The sequence below is a fragment of the Meriones unguiculatus genome, chromosome 1 (genome assembly GCF_030254825.1).
Source record: "Meriones unguiculatus strain TT.TT164.6M chromosome 1, Bangor_MerUng_6.1, whole genome shotgun sequence".
NCBI lineage: Eukaryota > Metazoa > Chordata > Mammalia > Rodentia > Muridae > Meriones > Meriones unguiculatus.
The window spans coordinates 142,456,846-142,475,842 of record NC_083349.1 but is presented as its reverse complement, the minus strand read 5'-3'; the positions used below and the strand labels follow the sequence as shown (position 1 = coordinate 142,475,842).

The window sequence follows — 18,997 nt, the reverse complement described above, 5'->3', positions numbered from 1 at the left end:
GTCAGTAATGTCTAGACTCCAGGGATGTGTCAGGACTCTGTTAGGGAGCACCCTGGAACTGTTATATTGCCTAAATCTTAACATCATCTGTAAAGATCTTGACAGTTTTTTGCATGTAGCCTTTCCTACAACAGTCACTTACACAGCATTAAACAACCATGTAGTCATTTTTAAATTTACTTCATGAGCTCTCTGTATGTCTCATCACAACATCACTCACCCCTGAATAACCTTCATGTTTCATCCTATCATGTCATGTTCTCTTAGCTTTGTCTCCCGGACAGTGTATTCAACATAATGTATACATTTCTGTCTATCCTAACTGACCTTGTTCTGCCTGTGTTTGTTCTGTATTTCAGTTCGGGGCCAGGAGAATGGATTGGATGGTACCAAGAGTGGAGGGCCTTCTGGAAGAGGCACAGACAGAGGCAGAAGAGGCCGTGGTAGAGGAAGAGGTGAAAGTTTTGAGGGGAAGTGATAAATAGCCATGAAAAAGTTACATTAGTAGAGCTGACAGGCAGATATGTAACAAAGTATATATTTGTGCTGGGTAGAATGGGAAAAAAGGGAGATGAATAACTTACTTGAAGATCTAGCAGTGAATGTGTATATATGTATGAGTGTATGTGGCAGGTGGAGCCTGAGGTCCACCTCAGGTGGCATTGTTCCCCAAGCACTTTTTATTTTATAGTTTTTGTTGCCTATCTTTAATCAAATTTTTTTTTCCAAGAAAAAGATTGCATGGTTATAAAAAATGAGTTTATAAATTCTATGTTACTCTTCTCCACTTCTTCCTTTTACTCATTTCCCTGACTTTGTTCAAAGTTTGTAAGATATGTTAAGGTATTTCGTTCATTTGTTAATATATATATATATATATATATATATATATAAAATTTTATTTTTATTTTTTTTCCCACATGTTGGGTAAGCACTCTGTCATTGAGGTACAACCCCAGAGGCCAATAGAGGCATTGGATCTAGACTTAGAATCACAGATAGCAGGATGTAGTAGTTTATTTAAGTTAATCCCAGTACTCTGAAGGTGGAGGCAAGTGGATTCCTTGAGTTTTATGCCAGCCTGGGCTATAGAGTGAGTTCTAAACCCTGTCTCAAAACAAAACAACAAAAAATAATCACAACTTATGAACCACTTTATAGGATCTGGGAACCAAACCCAGGTCTTCTCAAAGAGGTGGAAGCACCCTTAACCACTGAGCCATCTTGAGCCCCCTCATTTATATTATTTAATGCTAAAAGTGATATTGTAATAGACATCTTTATCCATAAATTTTATAAGCTATTATTTCTTTATATTTGTTTGTTTTTTGTTTTTTTAAGATAGGGCTTCTCTGTGTAACCCTAGCTGTCTTGGACTCACTTGTAGACCAGGCTGCCCTTGAATTCACAGAGATCTGCCTGCCTTTGCCTCCCATATGCTGGGATTAAAGCATGCATCACCAATGCCCAGCAAGAGATTATTTTTTTAGGATAGTATTTTAAAAAGTGGCTTATGATGGTCATGGTTTGAAGACTGTTTTTTTTTCTTATGGCACTGGTAGTGATGCTGGGGAATGGTAGGCAAATGTTTGTCACTGTATCACTTTGCAGCTCAAAGTTCATCCCTCCACTTCCTCCCTCAAGTTAAGAGATATAAGAACTTTTAATTGATTTTAATTTATTTTGTGTGCATATATGTGTGACACCTAGGTGGATGGCAGAGGACCTCTTTCCACCATGTGGGTCTTGAGATTTGAATTCCAGTCACTAGATTTGACAGCAGATATTTTTACCCCTTCAAGCCACCATCTCATTAGCCCTTTTGTTTTATGTTCATTTTCTTTTAAGGGTCTCACTCAGCAGCCCTAGCTATATAGACCAGCATGGCCTGGAACTCACAGAGATCTCCCTGCCTCTTCACGCGTGCTAGGATCAAAGATGTGTGCCATCATACCTTGCTATGTTACTTTACTAAGTAATTTCTGTAATAGCTTAAGCAGACCTACCAGTTATTTCAAGAAAGTGGAATTTTTTGGTAATTATGAAACAAATTATTATGAACTGTAAATTTTTTAATTCTGAAAACATTAAAAAATATCACACTAAAGAAATAAAGAGACATACTACTGGTAAGGAAAGAAAAAAAATTAAGTCTTTTTTTTTTTTTTTTAAAGCCACCTAGCTTTTTAAGCTTTTTATCAGTAAGATAACCACCAAAAATGCTTTGTGTAAAAAGTGAAAAAAACAAAACAAAAAACCCAAAGTAAAACCCTGAGATTGGAGAGATGGTTCAACCATTAAAGAGTATTCTTTCCCTGAGAATCCACTTAATGCCTCACAACCATCTGTAACTCCAGTGCTAAGAGATCTGATGCTTTCTTTGACCACCTCAAGTTTCTTCTGCACATATGTGATGGAGAAGTGGTGGTATGCCTTTAATCATGGGAGGTAGTGGCAGGTGGATCTCTGTGAATCTGAGGCTAGCCTATCTACATTGCAAGTTCTAGGTCAGCCAACGCTATATCGTGAGACTGTTTCCTAGGAACAATCAAATATGTAAAACTACTATTTAAGCAATCAAAAAACCCCTTAGGATGGTAGTACAGCTTAATCCCAGTGTTGGTCTGACATGCACAAGGCCCTGGGTTTTATGCTCTGCATTGAGGAGAAAGTCTGCAGTGTTTCGGCAAAACAAAAGTTAGAAGAGAAAAAGTACCAAATGTTCAAAATTTTTATTTCACTAAATTCACATTCATTGATAACGATGACAGTATGCCTTGCTGATCAGATTTTGGCCAAAGAATACAAACTGTGTTATACAGAGCAGTAAGAATGCTGAGGACAAGAGTAGTCTACGGCATCACTAAGAAGCTTTCCCCTGGACAGATCATCATAGGGTTTCAAAATTGCTTCTCTTAAGATCTTCAGTGCTGTCATCATTCACCCCTGGTTTTTTTTTCCCTGAATAGCATCAATCATGTTATCTCTTTAACTCACTACAGGAGAAATTTTAAGCAAAAAAAAAAGCCTTTGGTTTAAGAATTTCAAAACCTGTGAGATGAAATACTTTTGTCACTTGTTTCTTTGCTCTGGGAGTTTTGGCTCTAGTAGCCTTTGGTGGAACGGCCTTGTTTTAATTGCCCTCTTCAACTTTGGCTTTTCTTCTATTACTATTCCTTCTTAGGTAATTCCACTGTATATTCTGGGTAAATTTTTTTATGATGAGTTTGAAGATTTATTTGGGAAATTGTTCTTTACCTACATTTAGCAACATCAGGCGTATATTTATTCACAGTACTTTGTTGTTAGTAATGGATAGACTCCACAACCGAGGACTTGAATTAGGTAATTAACCTGTACTGTACATTCAGCCCCACTGGTTTTAGAATTGTCAGTAGCCATTTTATAAACCCAGGTAAAGGAACAGCTCCTACCAGCCAAAATGACACATGGAATTATTCTAGCTGTAGGAGTCCAAGAATCCATCTTGCCCCTCGTTTTTTTGAGAGAGTCTCATTAGCCTGGAACTCACCAGTGGTCTGTGTTTAGCTGGCCCAGGGATCTATCAAGTTGAATTTTTATGATTGAATATCACACACTTTATCTGAGCTACCTCCCTCCCCCATGACAGTTTCAGCAGCAAATAAACAGCTGATAACAGTATTGATTGTCCTGTGTTAGATTAACTGCTATGCTCCATGGGATTGAAAGAAGGGAAATTTGGCAGTAACACTTGCTATTCCAAAGATGCCTTGGCTGGCTAGGTGTTCAATGTCAACTTCTAAAATATCTCTCTTTTTCTGCAGGTAGCTCTGGTAGGCGAGGAGGAAGGTTTTCTGCTCAAGGAATGGGGTAGGTTTTACTGAAATTTTTTTTTTTTTTAAGTTTTTTACTCTGAGGATCAACAAAGAGAACCTTAGCTCAAATGAGATCAGAATGATTTATAAACTTCCTGTTTTGAACTGATCTCTGCTGTCTTTATAGCCAAAGCCAGCTTTAAGCTTACGGTTCTTTTGCCTCAGCCTTCCAAATGGTGCTATTATTTAGGTGTGCATTAGGACATCTGGCTGATTTGTAGGTTAGTTAGAAATTGTGTAAATTGTGTAGATTTGTGCTAATTTTTCAGAAAGAAACATTTACCTTCTGGATCATTTGTGCAATGTCATTTTACATTGGCTGATTTTAAAAAACATGAGATTATAGAATGGGTAGTGAGCTCTATTAGGAAGGAAATAATCAAGATTATGATTGTTTTGAGTTAATGTTTGCTGTGTCTGCTAATGAAGTTAGAATTTCTAAGGCTTCTCCCATAAACCCCCCCTTTTTTTTTAAAGAACCTTTAACCCAGCTGATTATGCAGAGCCAGCCAACACTGATGATAACTATGGCAATACCAGTGGCAATACATGGAACAACACTGGCCACTTTGAACCAGATGATGGAACGAGTGAGTGACTTTCTAAGAATTTTTTGTTTTTGGGCATGAGGTTGTGGAGTGAAAATCAGAATTTGTGTATAGTAGGCAAATGCTCTACCATTGGGATGTGTTCATTTCTGGAAATAACTGCATAAAGCATTTCTGTCATCTTATTTTAAGGTTGTACTTAGATTTAAAAACTGTAAGAGTAGTATTTAAGAAGAGATACAGAAGGTAATATAGGGATGACGATTTAATGTGTATCATGGTTTGCCATGAGTTTGTGAGCATATTTGGTGTACCAGTTCACTTGATCATTATTTTATGCAGTAGCCAAGTAGATATCATGTGTCCCAAGCTGGCTTTAAACTCACTATGTAACTGAGGATGACTTTGAATGAATGAACTGGTTCTCCTGCCTCTACCTGTCCAGGAATTATATATAGGTGCACACAGACCCCACATCTGGCTTTAAGATAAGCTTTATCATCACCATCTTAATGCTTAAGATTGAAAGAGAGATGAAATTACTAGTATTTGAATTCAGAACTATTTGACTCTAAAACTATATGTTCTTTGCATAATCCCATATGGATGCTTCTAGCACTGAGTGTATTTCCTATTCTATGTTAGGGTAGTTTCATCTTGTAAATATAATTAAATTAAACTGAGTAAGGTACTAGTCAAGATTAGCAGAGCCCAGAATTAGAGCTGACACTTGATTTGTTTTCTGATACTAAAATAGGCATGTCCTTCTTTTTAAGTTTCTTCAGACAGTGTTTCTCTGTGTAGCCTTGGCTGTCCTGGAACTCAGCTTTGTAGATCAGGCTGGCCTTGAAATCAGAGATCCACCTGCCGCTGCCTCTTTTGCACTGAAATTAAAGGTCTTTTTTTTAATTTTTGTTTTTTGATATATCTCAGTATTTTTTCAAGAGACTCACTGGAATTCTAGCTTTTTATTGAATAGTCTTCTTGGTGTTTGTCACTTGATGTAATGTTTATAGGATTTGAATAAAACCATTTTTGTTGGCTGTATCTAGGTATAGTGTAAATATTTAAGGATATGCTTAGGCTTATGGGATACAACAATATATCTTCAAGACTAAAAGCCAAGGTTCTTTTTTAATGAGAGCAGCATCAGAATCTGGAGTGTCTTCGTTTTTGTTTTGTTTTATTTTTCATGGGGATTGAACCAGAGCATTGTGCATGCTAAGCAAGAACTCTATTATCCTTAGGTCCTAGAGTGCTTTCCTTTTTTGTGATATCATTTCCTGTCTGAGCTGGCATTTGAGAGCTTGTGTGTTCTTTTTATAAAGAGGTTGGCTGGCTGACATGTTACCATTCAATTTTTCATATATATATATACATACATATACATATATATATACATACACATATATGTATATACATACATATGTATATATATGTATGTATATATATATGGTAAAACATATATATTAAAATGTGTTGTGTCATTTGCTTGCATGTATGTCTGTATACAACATGCCTGACTTTTGCCCGTGGAGGCCAGAAAAGGTTGTTTAGATCCCTTAGAACTGGAGATTGAATGGTTATTGACTGTTACGTGGAATTGAACCCTGGTCCTCTGGAGGAGGCCAGTGTTCTTAGCAACTGTGAGGTATCTCAAGCTCCCTCTGTTCTTTTAATTTTTAGTAGTTCTCATGGGTTAAGGCACGGAAATTGAACTGTGAAAAAAAAAATGTGGGCATCTTATTAAGTTTCTCTAGTCACTTGGCTATGAAATGAGGAATTTGTTTTGGTTTTTTTGTTGTTGTTGTTGTTTTTGTTTTTCAAGATAGGGTTTGTCTTTGTAGCGTTGTCTATCCTGCAACTCACTCTGTATACCAGACTGGCCTTGAACTCAGAAACCTGCCTGCCTCTGCCTCCCAAGTGCTGGGATTAAAGCTGTGCCACCACCGCCCAGCTGAAATGTTTTAACTTAATATGTTGTACAGATTTAAAAATTTGTTTTTTATTCCATTTTTTTTTGTGTTAGTTTTATAGAGGTAGTGGTAGCAGTCTCAATAAAAATAAGTTACTGGTTCTCACCTATAGTATAGTCTTAGTATAGTATAGTATAGACTATAGTATAGTCTTGGATATTTAACTTTTTAATCTTTTGAAGACAAGATAATGGAAGTTAAGGAATTAGCTTTTAGTTTAGAATAAAAACTTTGGGGTGGGTGTGAGGAGGTTGATTCCTAGACCTTATCTTTTGCTTTCTTTCTGTGGGGATGGGTTTGAGACAGGGACTGGGTTTCTGTGTATCTCTAGTTGTCCTGGAACTCGCTCAGTAGACCATTCTGGCCTCAACTCACAGATCCATTTGCCTCTGCCTCCCTAGTGCTAGAATTAAAAGTGTGTGCCACTACCGTCCAGCTTCCCTGCCCCACTCCCCATAGCTCTCTTAAATTAAGAATCTGGTTGGAAAAACAAGTACTGTTTTAATGATTAGAAAAGAGCAGATTTTAGAAGTCTGGAGTCACAAGTCGATGATGTGTGGCTAGAATGAAATGATAACATGATGCCACTGTTAACCTCTTTTGTGTGAAAGGATTGGTGATAGCTTCATGTGCTCCTGTTGTCAACTACATGATGTGACATACTTTTATGCATGATCTCTTTTATGTTTTCATAGAGCAAACTTCAAATTTCTTTTTTAATTTAAGAAATAATTCAAATCTACTCTTAAAATATCCACAGGTACAATGAGGTTTATGTATTGGGGGCAGATGTTCTCATTCACAAGCAAAATTTCACTGGTTGTTTTTTCTTTTCTTTTCTTTTTTGTTTCAGGACTTGATTTCATTGGGGTTGAGGGGTCAAATTATCCCCGAAAATTTGAGACTGCTCCTGGTATGATACATCCAGGTGCCTAATTGCCCCGGATATTTTTATAGATTTTTATGAATTGAAATATCTGTGGATATGTTATTTTCCCGTCTTTCTGCTTTTTTTCTTTCTACCTTTTTCATCTTCTGTGCCCACTTTTCCCTTCCCAAATTATATTCATTTAGTAAATATCTGGCATTTACATTTAGCTTTGTGCTGTGGGAATTCAAATCCTAATCTTTGAAGAACATTTTCATCTTATTGTTTCTGGCTTCCTTAGCCATGACCATACTTCTGGTACAGGAAACCATCAAACACAAGTATCCATAGCTTTCCTATCTTAATTCAGTTCACCAGAGGGGAGAAATAAAATTCTTGCACAAAGAGCCCAGGTTAGGTACCTTTTTACTTAGTTATAACTCCAGGAGTATATTAAGTGCTAACTCATTTAAGGTTCCCTTTATCAAGGATGAGGCAGATGTCAATGAGGAGTAAGAACAGAACCATAAGAGTGAGAAGATGTGATTTGTGACTTGTATTTCCATATAGAAGATAGTTTCTATTATTAAATGTTTTGAAAATATTAGGTGTTTTTGTACCTGTTAAACTATTTCATTTTGCTTTTTCTTTAATGAGATAAGATTTTAATATGTAGACCACTAGGTTGGCCTCAAAACTCTTGTGTGCGTGCATGTGTGTACACATCTTCATGTCTGTCTTGTGTAAATGCATGCACATGGAGCCTAGAGATCAACATTAGGTCTCTTCCTTAGTTTGTTGCCAACTTTTGTTCTCTGACTGCACCCTGAAGCTTACAAATTCAGGTAGACCAGCTGGTCAGCAAGCCCCTGTAATTCTTCTGTTCCTGCCTTCCTGGTGTTGGCATTAGTCTCATGCCTCTGTACTTGGTTTTGTTTTTATGCTGCTGGGAATCAAATCGAGGGTTTTGTGCATTCTAAGCAAGCCTGTTCCCACCAAGCCAAATACCTAATCTGTGCCCAAAAGCTTCTATGTGGATGTTGGGAATTGAACTCAGGTTCTCATTCTGTCATAGAAAGACCTTACTTACTGAACCATTTTTCCTTGCCCCATGCCCTCAAGTTTTTGATGTCTTTGTGTTACCTTTGAAGTACTAAGAGGAGGCATACTCAACCATTTGTTAATTCTTTCTTATTTTTACTTTAAAATTTTTATTTTATTGAGAGACAGTCTCACTATGTAGCCTTAGCTAGCCTGGAATTTGGATACAGACCAAGTTGCCCTGGAATTTAAAGAGATTCTCAACCTCCTAAGTCTGGCATTAAAGGCGTTTGCCACCATGCCCAGCAAACCCCTGTTAATTCTTATAGAAGCTTTCTTTAGATTAGCTAGAAGGATTCAAGAGTTACTCTTATACTATGAGTTTTAGAGTTTAAAAAAATGGGTAAGTTTCAGTTTCTGGTACAGGTAAATTCTGGCATTAGTGTTTTAGTAGAAGAGAAGAATCATATTTCTCAAAAATATGATTCCTCAAAAATGTACTTATGAGAGAGATTTCTGAATTTATTTGTGCTGGGACGAAAATTTTTGTGTTAGTGTTAGAGAGAATGTATAAAACTCTGGCTGTTCAGGCATAATGACTGGAGTTTGGGTCCACAGCCCCCATTTAAGAGCCACACAGATGTAGAGGCCTACCTATGACCCAGAACTTTGGAGAAGGAGATTGTATCTCCAGTGCAAGCTCATGGCTAGACTGCCCAAAGAAGATCAGCTTCAGTTGGAGCCAGGGACTCCAGTAAAACAGTGTTATAGATACCTAACATCAATACCAATGGAACCTCTTGGTTCCACATGCATTGTGCCTTCACATGTGAACATGCATAAATAACACAGAAAGATTGGGAGAGAGAATAGCGAAGTTGCCCAAGTAAATATCTGGAAGTGGGCTGATTGTGTATAGAACTTTCCTGTGCAAACTATTCCATCATAAAAGAGGAGGAAAATGATTTCCAATATGATCTGTGCGATGACCTTGGCCAGTCAGATTCCATAGTTTCTTTGAATAGGATTAGGGTAGTAGCTGTTGGTACATAATTGATTTTAATTTCATCTTGTATCTTTCAAAAGAACAGGTCTGTGCAGTGTTCTCTATACTTACTGGTTTAGACCAGTAACACGTATGAACTTAACCTGTGCTGGCTACTTTTTTATTCATTTATAATAGCAGATAGGTCCTTTGTTCTCTGTTCAGCTTTTAAGCCTTCTCATTCCCCTTTCACTAAACATGTGCCAACTTTTTATAGTTCTCTACCCCTGGTAGCATTTCTCTTCAGATTACCTTGAGTTTTGTTTTGTTTGTGTGTTTATTTTTATACAAAATAAATAGATGTAGCTTGCATGTTCTGGTTTGAATTACTTGCTACTATCTCATTAAATGATTGCTAAGACAAAGATACTGCATGACATGTTGAATCTTGGTGGGGAGGAGTGTTTTTTCCACTCCTGTTACAGCTCTAACCCAATTGAATGTGAAATCCTAATCTTGTTAAAGCCTGTTTACTTCAGTATTTCTAAAGAGTCTTCCCTATCTGAAGTCAACGAATTCTTTCTGATTGCTAAACTGTAATACTATTGCTTGTCAAAATGTTAATGCAGTAGGATTGTCTGAATGTGTTTTATAATGACATTTATTTTAAACCCCCCCACCCCAATTCCTAGGTGCATGGAGAACTGCAACAGAAGAGTGGGGAACTGAAGATTGGAATGAAGATGTAAGTATCCCTAGGCTCTTCCTTACCTAATATATTCTATTCCTAAGTTGTGTTTTGGAATAGAAAATGGAAATATTTCTACCTTTCAAAATGTACTGCTAAGATTCTGACTTAAAACTTTTACCTCCAAAATTAGTGTTGTTGTTGTTATATGATGGAGACTGGGCATCGATAGGACTCTGGGGAACCACTGTAGAAAGGGCAAGTGCAGGTGTAAGTCCACTACCTGATGGTCAGATTAACCCAGGAAGATAGAGTGGTTGGGTAGAGAATCAGTATTGCAGTTAGGACTAGGAACAAACCAAGTAGTAAAATACTTGCCTAATATGTGTGAGATCTTGCATTCAGATCCTATCAGTGCAGAAAAATTGGTTTTAGTTAAGCAGATAGTACGTAGTACATTGAGTAACCGCTGCTAATAGCATACAACCTTACTTGATATCATTATTTGATACTAAGTCCTATAATGAATTGACAGTGGATAGTTATGGTACCTAAGCTTTAAGATTACAATCCAGTTGGCTGTGAAACTTCTGTTTACCCAAACAATGTCCAGCTCCGCAATTGAAGTGACTATCCAGTTGGATATCTGCTAGCTTGACTCAACTTGGAAAACTTACAGATGGGTGGTTTGTAAGGAACTTTTTTGAGTATTACCTAAATAAAAAGAATTACCTGTTCAGACTCAGACTTTTACTGTGAATTGTGGTTTTCAGTGATTTTAGATATACTTACTTTTATATTTTAAATCTGCTTTCTTTTATATAGTTAGGTAAGGTAGCTTTGTCAGATTGTTTTGGTTGTCAGTCTTACATTTCTTAACTCCAGTACACCAACTTCATAGAGGGTGATTAATGAGTTTCTTTTATAGTTAAGCTAAACTGCTTTGTGAATATGAACAAATTCTACTTTCTGGAATTTGGTTTGTATTCATGAGGAGTATATTTGAAAAACAATGGGTTTTCTGTTTATTAGAGATTTTAATCAAGTAAAAGAAACAAACCTAATTCAATAAATAAAATAAACAATATATTTAGGAAGAAAATTTTTCCCCATAATTGGTTACCTAGTTAGATGCCTTGCAAGTATAATGTAGTCATTATTAACGCAAAACTCGGGTATAGTTAAAATTCCCGAAAAAAACATTACTTGACCAGCACTTGGACTTGAACTGCTCAATAGCCAGGAATTAACATTATTTATTTCTTCATCTGGTCATGCTTTTCCTTTCATTGAGGGAGAGAAAATGGTGGAATATCAATGTAGGAGGTAGGAGTTGGGATTTATAATGAGAAAACAGAAAGGAATTTCCTCAATAAATGTGACTAGCACAAAGATATCCTTCCTGTGATTTCAGCCTGTATATATATGGTATGACTTTTTGTTTGTGTTCCTTAGTTCTAGTTTTTGCTTGGATAAACCATTGAGCAGACTTGAGATCAACCCATTCAGGATTCTTCGGGATAGATAGTACATTTTTTAATAGAGTTTTTCTCTTTTCTTGGTTTTGAATTTACCTTACCTGTGGCAAATTTCTGTCTTTAACCTTTGTGATACCAGAGTAACTGATTCCTCTCTTTCCAGCTTTCTGAGACCAAGATCTTTACTGCCTCTAATGTGTCTTCAGTGCCTCTGCCTGCGGAGAATGTGACAATCACTGCTGGTCAGAGGCAAGTGTGTAATAAAACTGAGTGCCTTTTTAACATATAGGGATTCTCCATATAGCCCTGCCTGTCTTAGAACTTACTCTGTAGACCAGGCTAGCCTCAAACATAGGGTTCTCGGCTTCCCGAATGCTGGGATTAAAAGGGTGGCTTAGAACAGTTTTCAGTGTAAAAATAGTTCATATGCTGTAGTATTAAACTTGATTCATCCCTGAAATAATTTTAATTTATCTTTATGTGTGTATGCCACATATGTCTGTCTGGGTGCTTTTGGAGGCCAGAAAGGGGTGTAAGATCCTCTGAAGCTGTAAGTTGTTTTGAGCTTCAAGACATGGGTGTAGAGAGCTGAACTTGAGTCCTCCAAAAGAGCAGCAAGTGTTCTTACTTAAGTACTTAGTCATCTCTCTAGCCCCCAAACTAAAATAGTTTCTTAATTATATGGATCAGTTAGTCTTATAACCACAAGAGCTTAGGAATTTTTTTTTAAATAAACTTCTGAATTTTGCAACTCTGTTTAGTAGCTTATTATAATAATGGTCTTTATCTGTTCAGCCCATTCAGTACAGTCCAACATTCATATTCATGGGTTCTTCATTCACATAGTCAGCCGACCATAGTTTGAAAATGGTGATGTGGCTGTTCTTAGTGATGCACTCCTTTAATGCCAGCACTTGGGAGGCATAGGTAGGGTTGCCTGTGAGTTTAGGAGTCAGCCTTGTCTACACAGTGAGCTCTAGGACAGCCAGGACTATGAAGAGTCTTGCCACTAAAAAAAAAGCGTGAGCAGGAAATCACCAAGGTTACTTGATATGGCTGTGAGGAATTAAATCAGGCTGCTTGGAGAGGCCACGGCAAGATTGAGACTGTGACAATTTTATTGAGAGCAATCAGACTATACCTTTATCAGAAACAATGTAATGACAATTGCCAGGATCAATACAGTTGTAGTTGCCAGGACACAATGTTTACAAGCTATATAGAGCACATGAGGTAATGTCTAAGCCCATAACTACTAACGGAACATATAGAGAAACACAAAGCATTCTGCCTGAGAGACTGTATTGGTCTCTCAGAAAATGTAAGGCGCATAGTATGAGAAAGCTATGATGCATGCCTCTCAAAGCAGCTAGGTCAGGCCAACTCCATGGTTCTCTGCAGAGCCATATGTGTACTGAACATAAAAGTAATGTAAAGATGACTCAAGCTGTTGCAGAGAGCCCTACGTGGTGTCAACAAGCCTTTAATATCTGCATTCAGGAGGCAGGGGTAGACAGAACTCTCTGAGTTTAAAGCTAGTCAGGTCTACAGAATGTGTTCCGGGATAGCCAGGGCTACATACAGAAACCCTGTCTTGAAAAAAAACAGTCAAACAAAAAAAAAATATGTGATAACAGGGCTGGAGAGAGAACTGGCTCATTAGTTAAAAGTAATTGAGGGCCTGGGTTCAATTTGCAGCAACAACATGACAGCTTACAATATCTATAACTCTAGTTCCAAGGTTATCTTCCATCTTCTGCCCTTTGTGGGCACAAAGCATGCATATTCTACAGACAGACATTTATGTGTATGCAAAATAGTCATACACATAAATTAAGTGAATTAATTAAAAAGAGAGAAGTATAAAAGGAACATAATGTTAGGAATGTCATGACACTAAATACTTGTTATTCCTAACAGTTGTACAAGTCTGTGATAGTAATTCAGTGTTCAACAGTTTAGTTTGTAACTATCTGGAATTGATATAGACTAAAAAGCTGAGGTCTCTGCCCTCTAAAACAGCCTCTTCCTCAGAGCCTCTGGTCAAATTGCCAATTACAAACTCAGGATCCCATGATCTTCCTAAAGTTTGATAATTCACTGTAATGATTCAACTCAGTAAAGTGTTATAACTTGTTATTGCTGAATTATAATCTCAGAAATAGCCCAGTATGGAAATACACAGGGCAGTGAAAGAGAGAAAGTATGTGAATGTGTGTGTGTCTTGTGTAGTGGGGCAAACAAGCATTCTCCTCAGGCTCTTAGAAGCTCTCTATATCTGTTTTTTGGGTTGTTAGGTTTTTTTTGTTTTGTCTTGTTGAAACAGGGTTTCTCTGTGTAACCCTGGCTGTCCTGGAACTTGCTCTGTAGACCAGACTGTTCTCAAACTCAGAGACCCGCCCTCCTCGGCCTCCCAAATGCTGGGATTAAAGGTGTGTGTCACCACTGCCCAGCTTAGTTTTGAGTTTTTAATAGATGTTTAGCTAATGTAAGCATAATCTGCTAAACCATTGGCCATTGGTATTTTATTTGTTGGCTTGTTCTCCCTTGGGAATGGTTGGTACTGGGAGAAGCTGAATATTCTGTTTCTCCCTTGGTTTTAGTCTTTCTAGTGGTGGCATTCCTTACACTATGCCCTATCCTGAATCACTACTTGAGCATAAACTCAGGTGTCAGTGAAAGTCATTGTGAGTAACAGCACAGTATGTTGAATTTTTTTTTTTTTTTTCTTTTTGATGAGATGCTGGGAGTGAATTTAGGGCCTTGTGAATACTAGGCTTATACTGTAACACAAGTAACTCCATATTTTGTATCACAAGTAAAATTTTTTATAAGTTTAGAAAAAAACTTCTACAGCCTTCTTTGTTAAAAATCTATTTGAGGGTATTAGTAATCTAATATAAGGTCTTTTTGTAGTTTTGAGACAGGATTTTGCTATATAGGTCAGGCTGCCCTTGAACTTTAATGTAAGAAGTAGTCCTCTTACATTAGCCTTCTGAGTGCTGGAGATTGCAAGTTTGCACCAACATGCCCAGCAAAGTTTATGGTCTTATATCTTAGAAATTAGTTAAGTATTATGTATTAAAATTATAGTAATTTTATAGTAATTGGTAAGCAAGTTTAAACCTAGTATTTGGGAGACAGTAGCAGCTGGATCTTTTTGAGTTTAAGGCTAGTCAAAGCTACATAGTAAAACCTTATCTCAAAAAAAAAATTCTGAATATGTCATGGCCCATGCTTATAATATCAGCACTTGGGCCACTAAGGCAAGAGAATCAAATATAAGGCAAGTCTTGACTACATAATTAAACCCTGTTTTAAAGGGAGTAAGCCCTGAAGATTTTGTTTTATTAAATTAGTGCTATAATTAAATTAAATGTTTAACTGTTGTTATTATTAGTATCAGTGTAGTATTTCCCTGAATGCTGTGGTGGCTCTTAGACCGAAGTTATTTTGGTTAAGACTGTAGCATTGGGAAATTACCTTCATGTTGTTCGAATTATGATCTGAGGTGCTAAGATTCAGTCATTATTCATGAAGATCCATTTCTTTCTCAAACTAGAATTGACCTTGCTGTTCTGTTGGGGAAGACACCATCTTCAATGGAGAATGATTCATCTAATATGGATCCATCTCAGGCTCCTTCCCTGGCCCAGCCTCTGGTGTTCAGTAACTCGAAGCAGAATGCCATATCACAGACTGCTTCAGGGAATACATTTTCTCATCATAGTATGGTAAGTAGGGACCAAATCCTTAAACTAACTCCAGCAAACACATACATATGGTCTTTCCTTTTCAAGGACTGTTAGAGTCTCAATGTGTAGGCAGAGATCTGGCTACCTCTGGGATTGTAAACATGAGCACCATGCCCAGCTGCTTGGCTTATTTTCAGTTCTGAGATCATATACTTCATTCCCTAATCAAATAATCATTCCAGTATATATAAATATTTCAAGCGGAAGTTTCTGGGTTTGTTTGGATTTTTGAGATAGTCTTTCTGAGTAGGCAGGCTACCCTTAGACTCAATTTTAAAAGTCAGTCATGCTTCCATGTTATGGTGATCTTCCTATCCATTGGGTTCTGGAGCAGAACCTTGAAAAAAATGTGGTTTTATAGCCTGAAGGGGTTAATAAAAATAGAACAACAACGAAATTCATTGGTTTTTTTGAAGTTATTTTCCTTAGGGGATGAGAGAGAACAATAGGAAAGTAACAGTGTATTTTTATTTTTCTGCAAAAGGGTCAAGGCTTAAGGAACTTGATTGTTGATTGTACTAGTCGGAATCAGACTAAGAAACTTGGTTCTGATATTTCAGAAGGACAATGTAGTTTTAGTTTGGAAACTTGGAATTTAGAATAAATTATTTTTTTTTTAATTTAAAACATTTTCAAAAGTAGCCAAGGTTTATAGCAGGGGAAAGCTCCTTTGTCACCTATGAAAACACTTCATGGATAGAGATGATGTTGGGTAGTAGTATCTAACTCTAGGAGAACTTGCCTGAATTGTCTTATGGAATGAGGTATTATTTATTGACTATATATAGTGCTAAACACTTTCCTCCAGTGGTGTTAAATCTGTCAACAAGTTTGTATCTTTTTTGTAATCCTAACTAAACTGAGATACAGTTGTAGCAGTCTCCTATTTCTAGAAAATGCCTCATATCTTTACTTATACATTTGTAGACTAGCCTTTCAAAATCCTAAGGTCTTTCCAGATCTGCCCCTTGTTATATGTATTGTCTCTACTTGACCTGTAAATGGGAATGAGAGTATTTGCTTGTCTGTCTTATTAGATCTTAGGAAAATGAGTAAGGTTATAGATACCAGTAGTGGTTTTTTTGTTTTGATTTTTGTTTGTTTGTTTGTTTGTTTTTTGCTTTTTGCTTTTTGATTCAGCTTCTCTGTATGTAGCTCTGGCTGGCCTGAAACTCACTGCCTAGCCCAGATGGCTTCAAACTTGAAACAATTTTTATTCCTGGATGCTGAGATTATAGACATGTGCTCCATGTCCAGCCTAGTTTCTTTTTTTCTTTCACTGTTGCTTTAAAATTTTAATTACTGTGTCATGGTCTTAAATGTCTCATGGTGTTCTCAGACAAAGCAGGTTGTGTTGGCACATGCCAACACAACCTGCTTTGTATGGCGCTGTGGTGTGTGCTTGTCAAGCATTCATTTGAGCTATTCTCTTCTATGTTAATTTTTCAATTTTTCCCTAAAAATTTTTCCCTAAAAATTAATAACTGTTGTATGATAGGCATTAGTTTATTTTATTTCTGTATGCTGATGTCCAAGGAAGCTAGAATCTGGAATGTTAGGTCCCTTGGATCTGGAGTTTTTATTTCTGTGGGGTTTTATGTAAAATCTACATACTTACACATACTTTTTTTTTTCTTGGACAGTGTTGCCATATATATGCACAAACATCAGGCTAGTCTTGAACTTCATTTCAGATTTTGCTATAATTACAGATGTAGCACATGCCTGGCATTTTTCTGGGTCTTTAGTGCTTTGTACTTGAAGAATGATTAAGTACATTTTTTGAGGCCTGGAAGGATGGTTTAGCAGTGAAGAGTGCTTAATGTTCTTCCATAGGAACTAGAGTTCAGTTCTTAGCACCTGCAATAGCCAACTCACAGCTGCCTGTAACTCCAGTTCCAAAGGTTCAAATGCTCTCCCTTATCTTCTGTGGGCATCCACTCTGATGGTATTCACTTATTTACAAGTCAATACACATAGCTAAAAATAAAAATAGTTACTTTTCAGAAGAATTTGATAATAGTGTGAGGCCATTTCTATGCCATAGTTTCTTATTTTTAAATATACTTTTGAGAGTTTTCCTACATTTTAAAAAAATTATGTTTAATTATTGTTTGTAAGTTTGTATATGTACACATACCATTCCATCCGTGCAAGCATGTGTGGGACTAAAAGGACAACTTGTAGCATCCATGAGAGTCCTGGCAATCAAACAGGTCATCAGGCTTGCCATGGTAAGCACTGTACCAGTGGAGCCATCTCAGCAGCCAAACTTCTGAGATTTATAGAGATATAATTTGATGTGGAGAAGAAAACGTCTTTCCTTGTGTATCAGTCATTTATCTTTTTTCTTTTACAAAATACCTGAGTAAATCAACCTAATGGAGGAAAGTTATTTTGGCTTGTCATCTTAGAGAGTTCTATCTATGGTTAGTTGGCTTTGTCATGGGGATTGGAGAGAATTATTAAGATGAAAGTGTGCTTAGTGTTAGCATGCATTCATTTGTATACATAGAAAATCTTCCAAGTCATATGGACTTATTGTTGATCTCGTTTAAAATTTGGGATTGCTCTATAATTTCTCTTTCTTTCTGCTAGTTATTAACATTCAAATGAGTTTCCAGTTTTTTGTTGTTTTTTTTTTTTTTTTTTTTTTTGAGTGGTTTCATTTAAATTGATTTTGACTGTTTTGTTTTTGGGGGACAGGATTTCTCAGTGTAGCCCTAGCTATCTTATAACTTACTATGAGTGAGTTCGACCAGACCACCCTCGAACTCAGAGAGGTCCACCTGCCTCTGCCTCTCAAGTGCTGTGATTAAAGTCATGTGCCACCACCACCTGTCATTTTGTTTTGTAATGTTTTATTAACAGGAATTTACATAGTAGACTTTATGACATTTTTATACATGTATAATTCATTTGATATTATTTGTTCCCTTCCTCACCCTCTTAATCATCTCCTCCCCCCCCACGCGCCCTTTTTTGTTTTCTTATTTTGAGACCTAATCTCTATGTAGTTCTGGCTATGTATTGAAAGTCCCTATGTAGACCAGGCTGGGCTCAAACTCCCTGAGATCCTCCAGCCTCTGATTTGTGCCTCCTGCTTTAATGAAAGGTATGCCCACCATGCCCAGTGGTTTGTTTGTTTGTTTTTTGAGCCTGGATTACTCTTTTTAGCCCTGCTGTCTTACAACTGACTATATAGACCATGCTGTGTTACCCATGCTGGTCCCTGATGCCTCTGGGGGAACGGGAGGGGAGGTTGCTCCTCATCCCTTTTCCTGGCTCCTGTCCTTTTTTAACTAGTCCCTTTTGTGCTATTGTGTCTTTTTTACCACTCCCCAGTATAGGAACCTAATAGCATCCATACAGTTGTATAGTTCAGTATGACAGATTGATTCAGCAAAACAATAGTTCTCTCTCTTGTGCCTTCTGAACTCCCTGACAGCTGGCTTGTGACCAGGTTTATGGTTACCTTTCTTTTGTTCTTTTGGTTTTGTTTTGTTTTTGAATCAAGGTCTCATAGTCCAGGCTGGCCTTGAACTCACCATATAGCTAAGGTTGACCTTGGATTTTTTTTTTCCCCATTCCTTTTGTTTTCAAGACAGTGTCTCATTATATAGCCCAGGCTGGCCTGAAACTCACAGAGATCTGTGTCTGGCTTCCAAGTGCTGGGATTAAAGGCAACATGTGTCATCACACCTGAGGAGCTTGAACCTCTAATCTTCTATGTGTCTTAGCTTGCAAGTTTTAGTATTCCAGGCATGTGCTCAGTTCATACAGTGCTAGTGACCAGTTCCA

General features: G+C 37.1%; 1 protein-coding gene across 34 annotated transcripts in view; it reads left to right on the top strand.

Annotated features, from left to right (window-relative positions):
• Ubap2l (ubiquitin associated protein 2 like) overlaps positions 1-18,997 on the top strand; it is a 59,126-nt gene that overhangs the window by 13,612 nt on the left and 26,517 nt on the right. For 16 of the 34 annotated variants that reach the window (XM_021646765.2, XM_060367641.1, XM_060367659.1 and 13 more), the window contains exons 6-11: positions 360-455; positions 3,807-3,852; positions 4,335-4,447; positions 9,968-10,020; positions 11,605-11,690; positions 15,004-15,175. In XM_021646765.2, the coding sequence (XP_021502440.1) occupies positions 360-455; positions 3,807-3,852; positions 4,335-4,447; positions 9,968-10,020; positions 11,605-11,690; positions 15,004-15,175 (566 nt within the window). Of the gene's footprint in view, positions 1-359; positions 456-3,806; positions 3,853-4,334; positions 4,448-7,234; positions 7,310-9,967; positions 10,021-11,604; positions 11,691-15,003; positions 15,176-18,997 lie in introns of all 34 variants that reach the window. The other 18 variants (XM_060367612.1, XM_060367589.1, XM_021646754.2 and 15 more) reach the window with 2 other exon arrangements.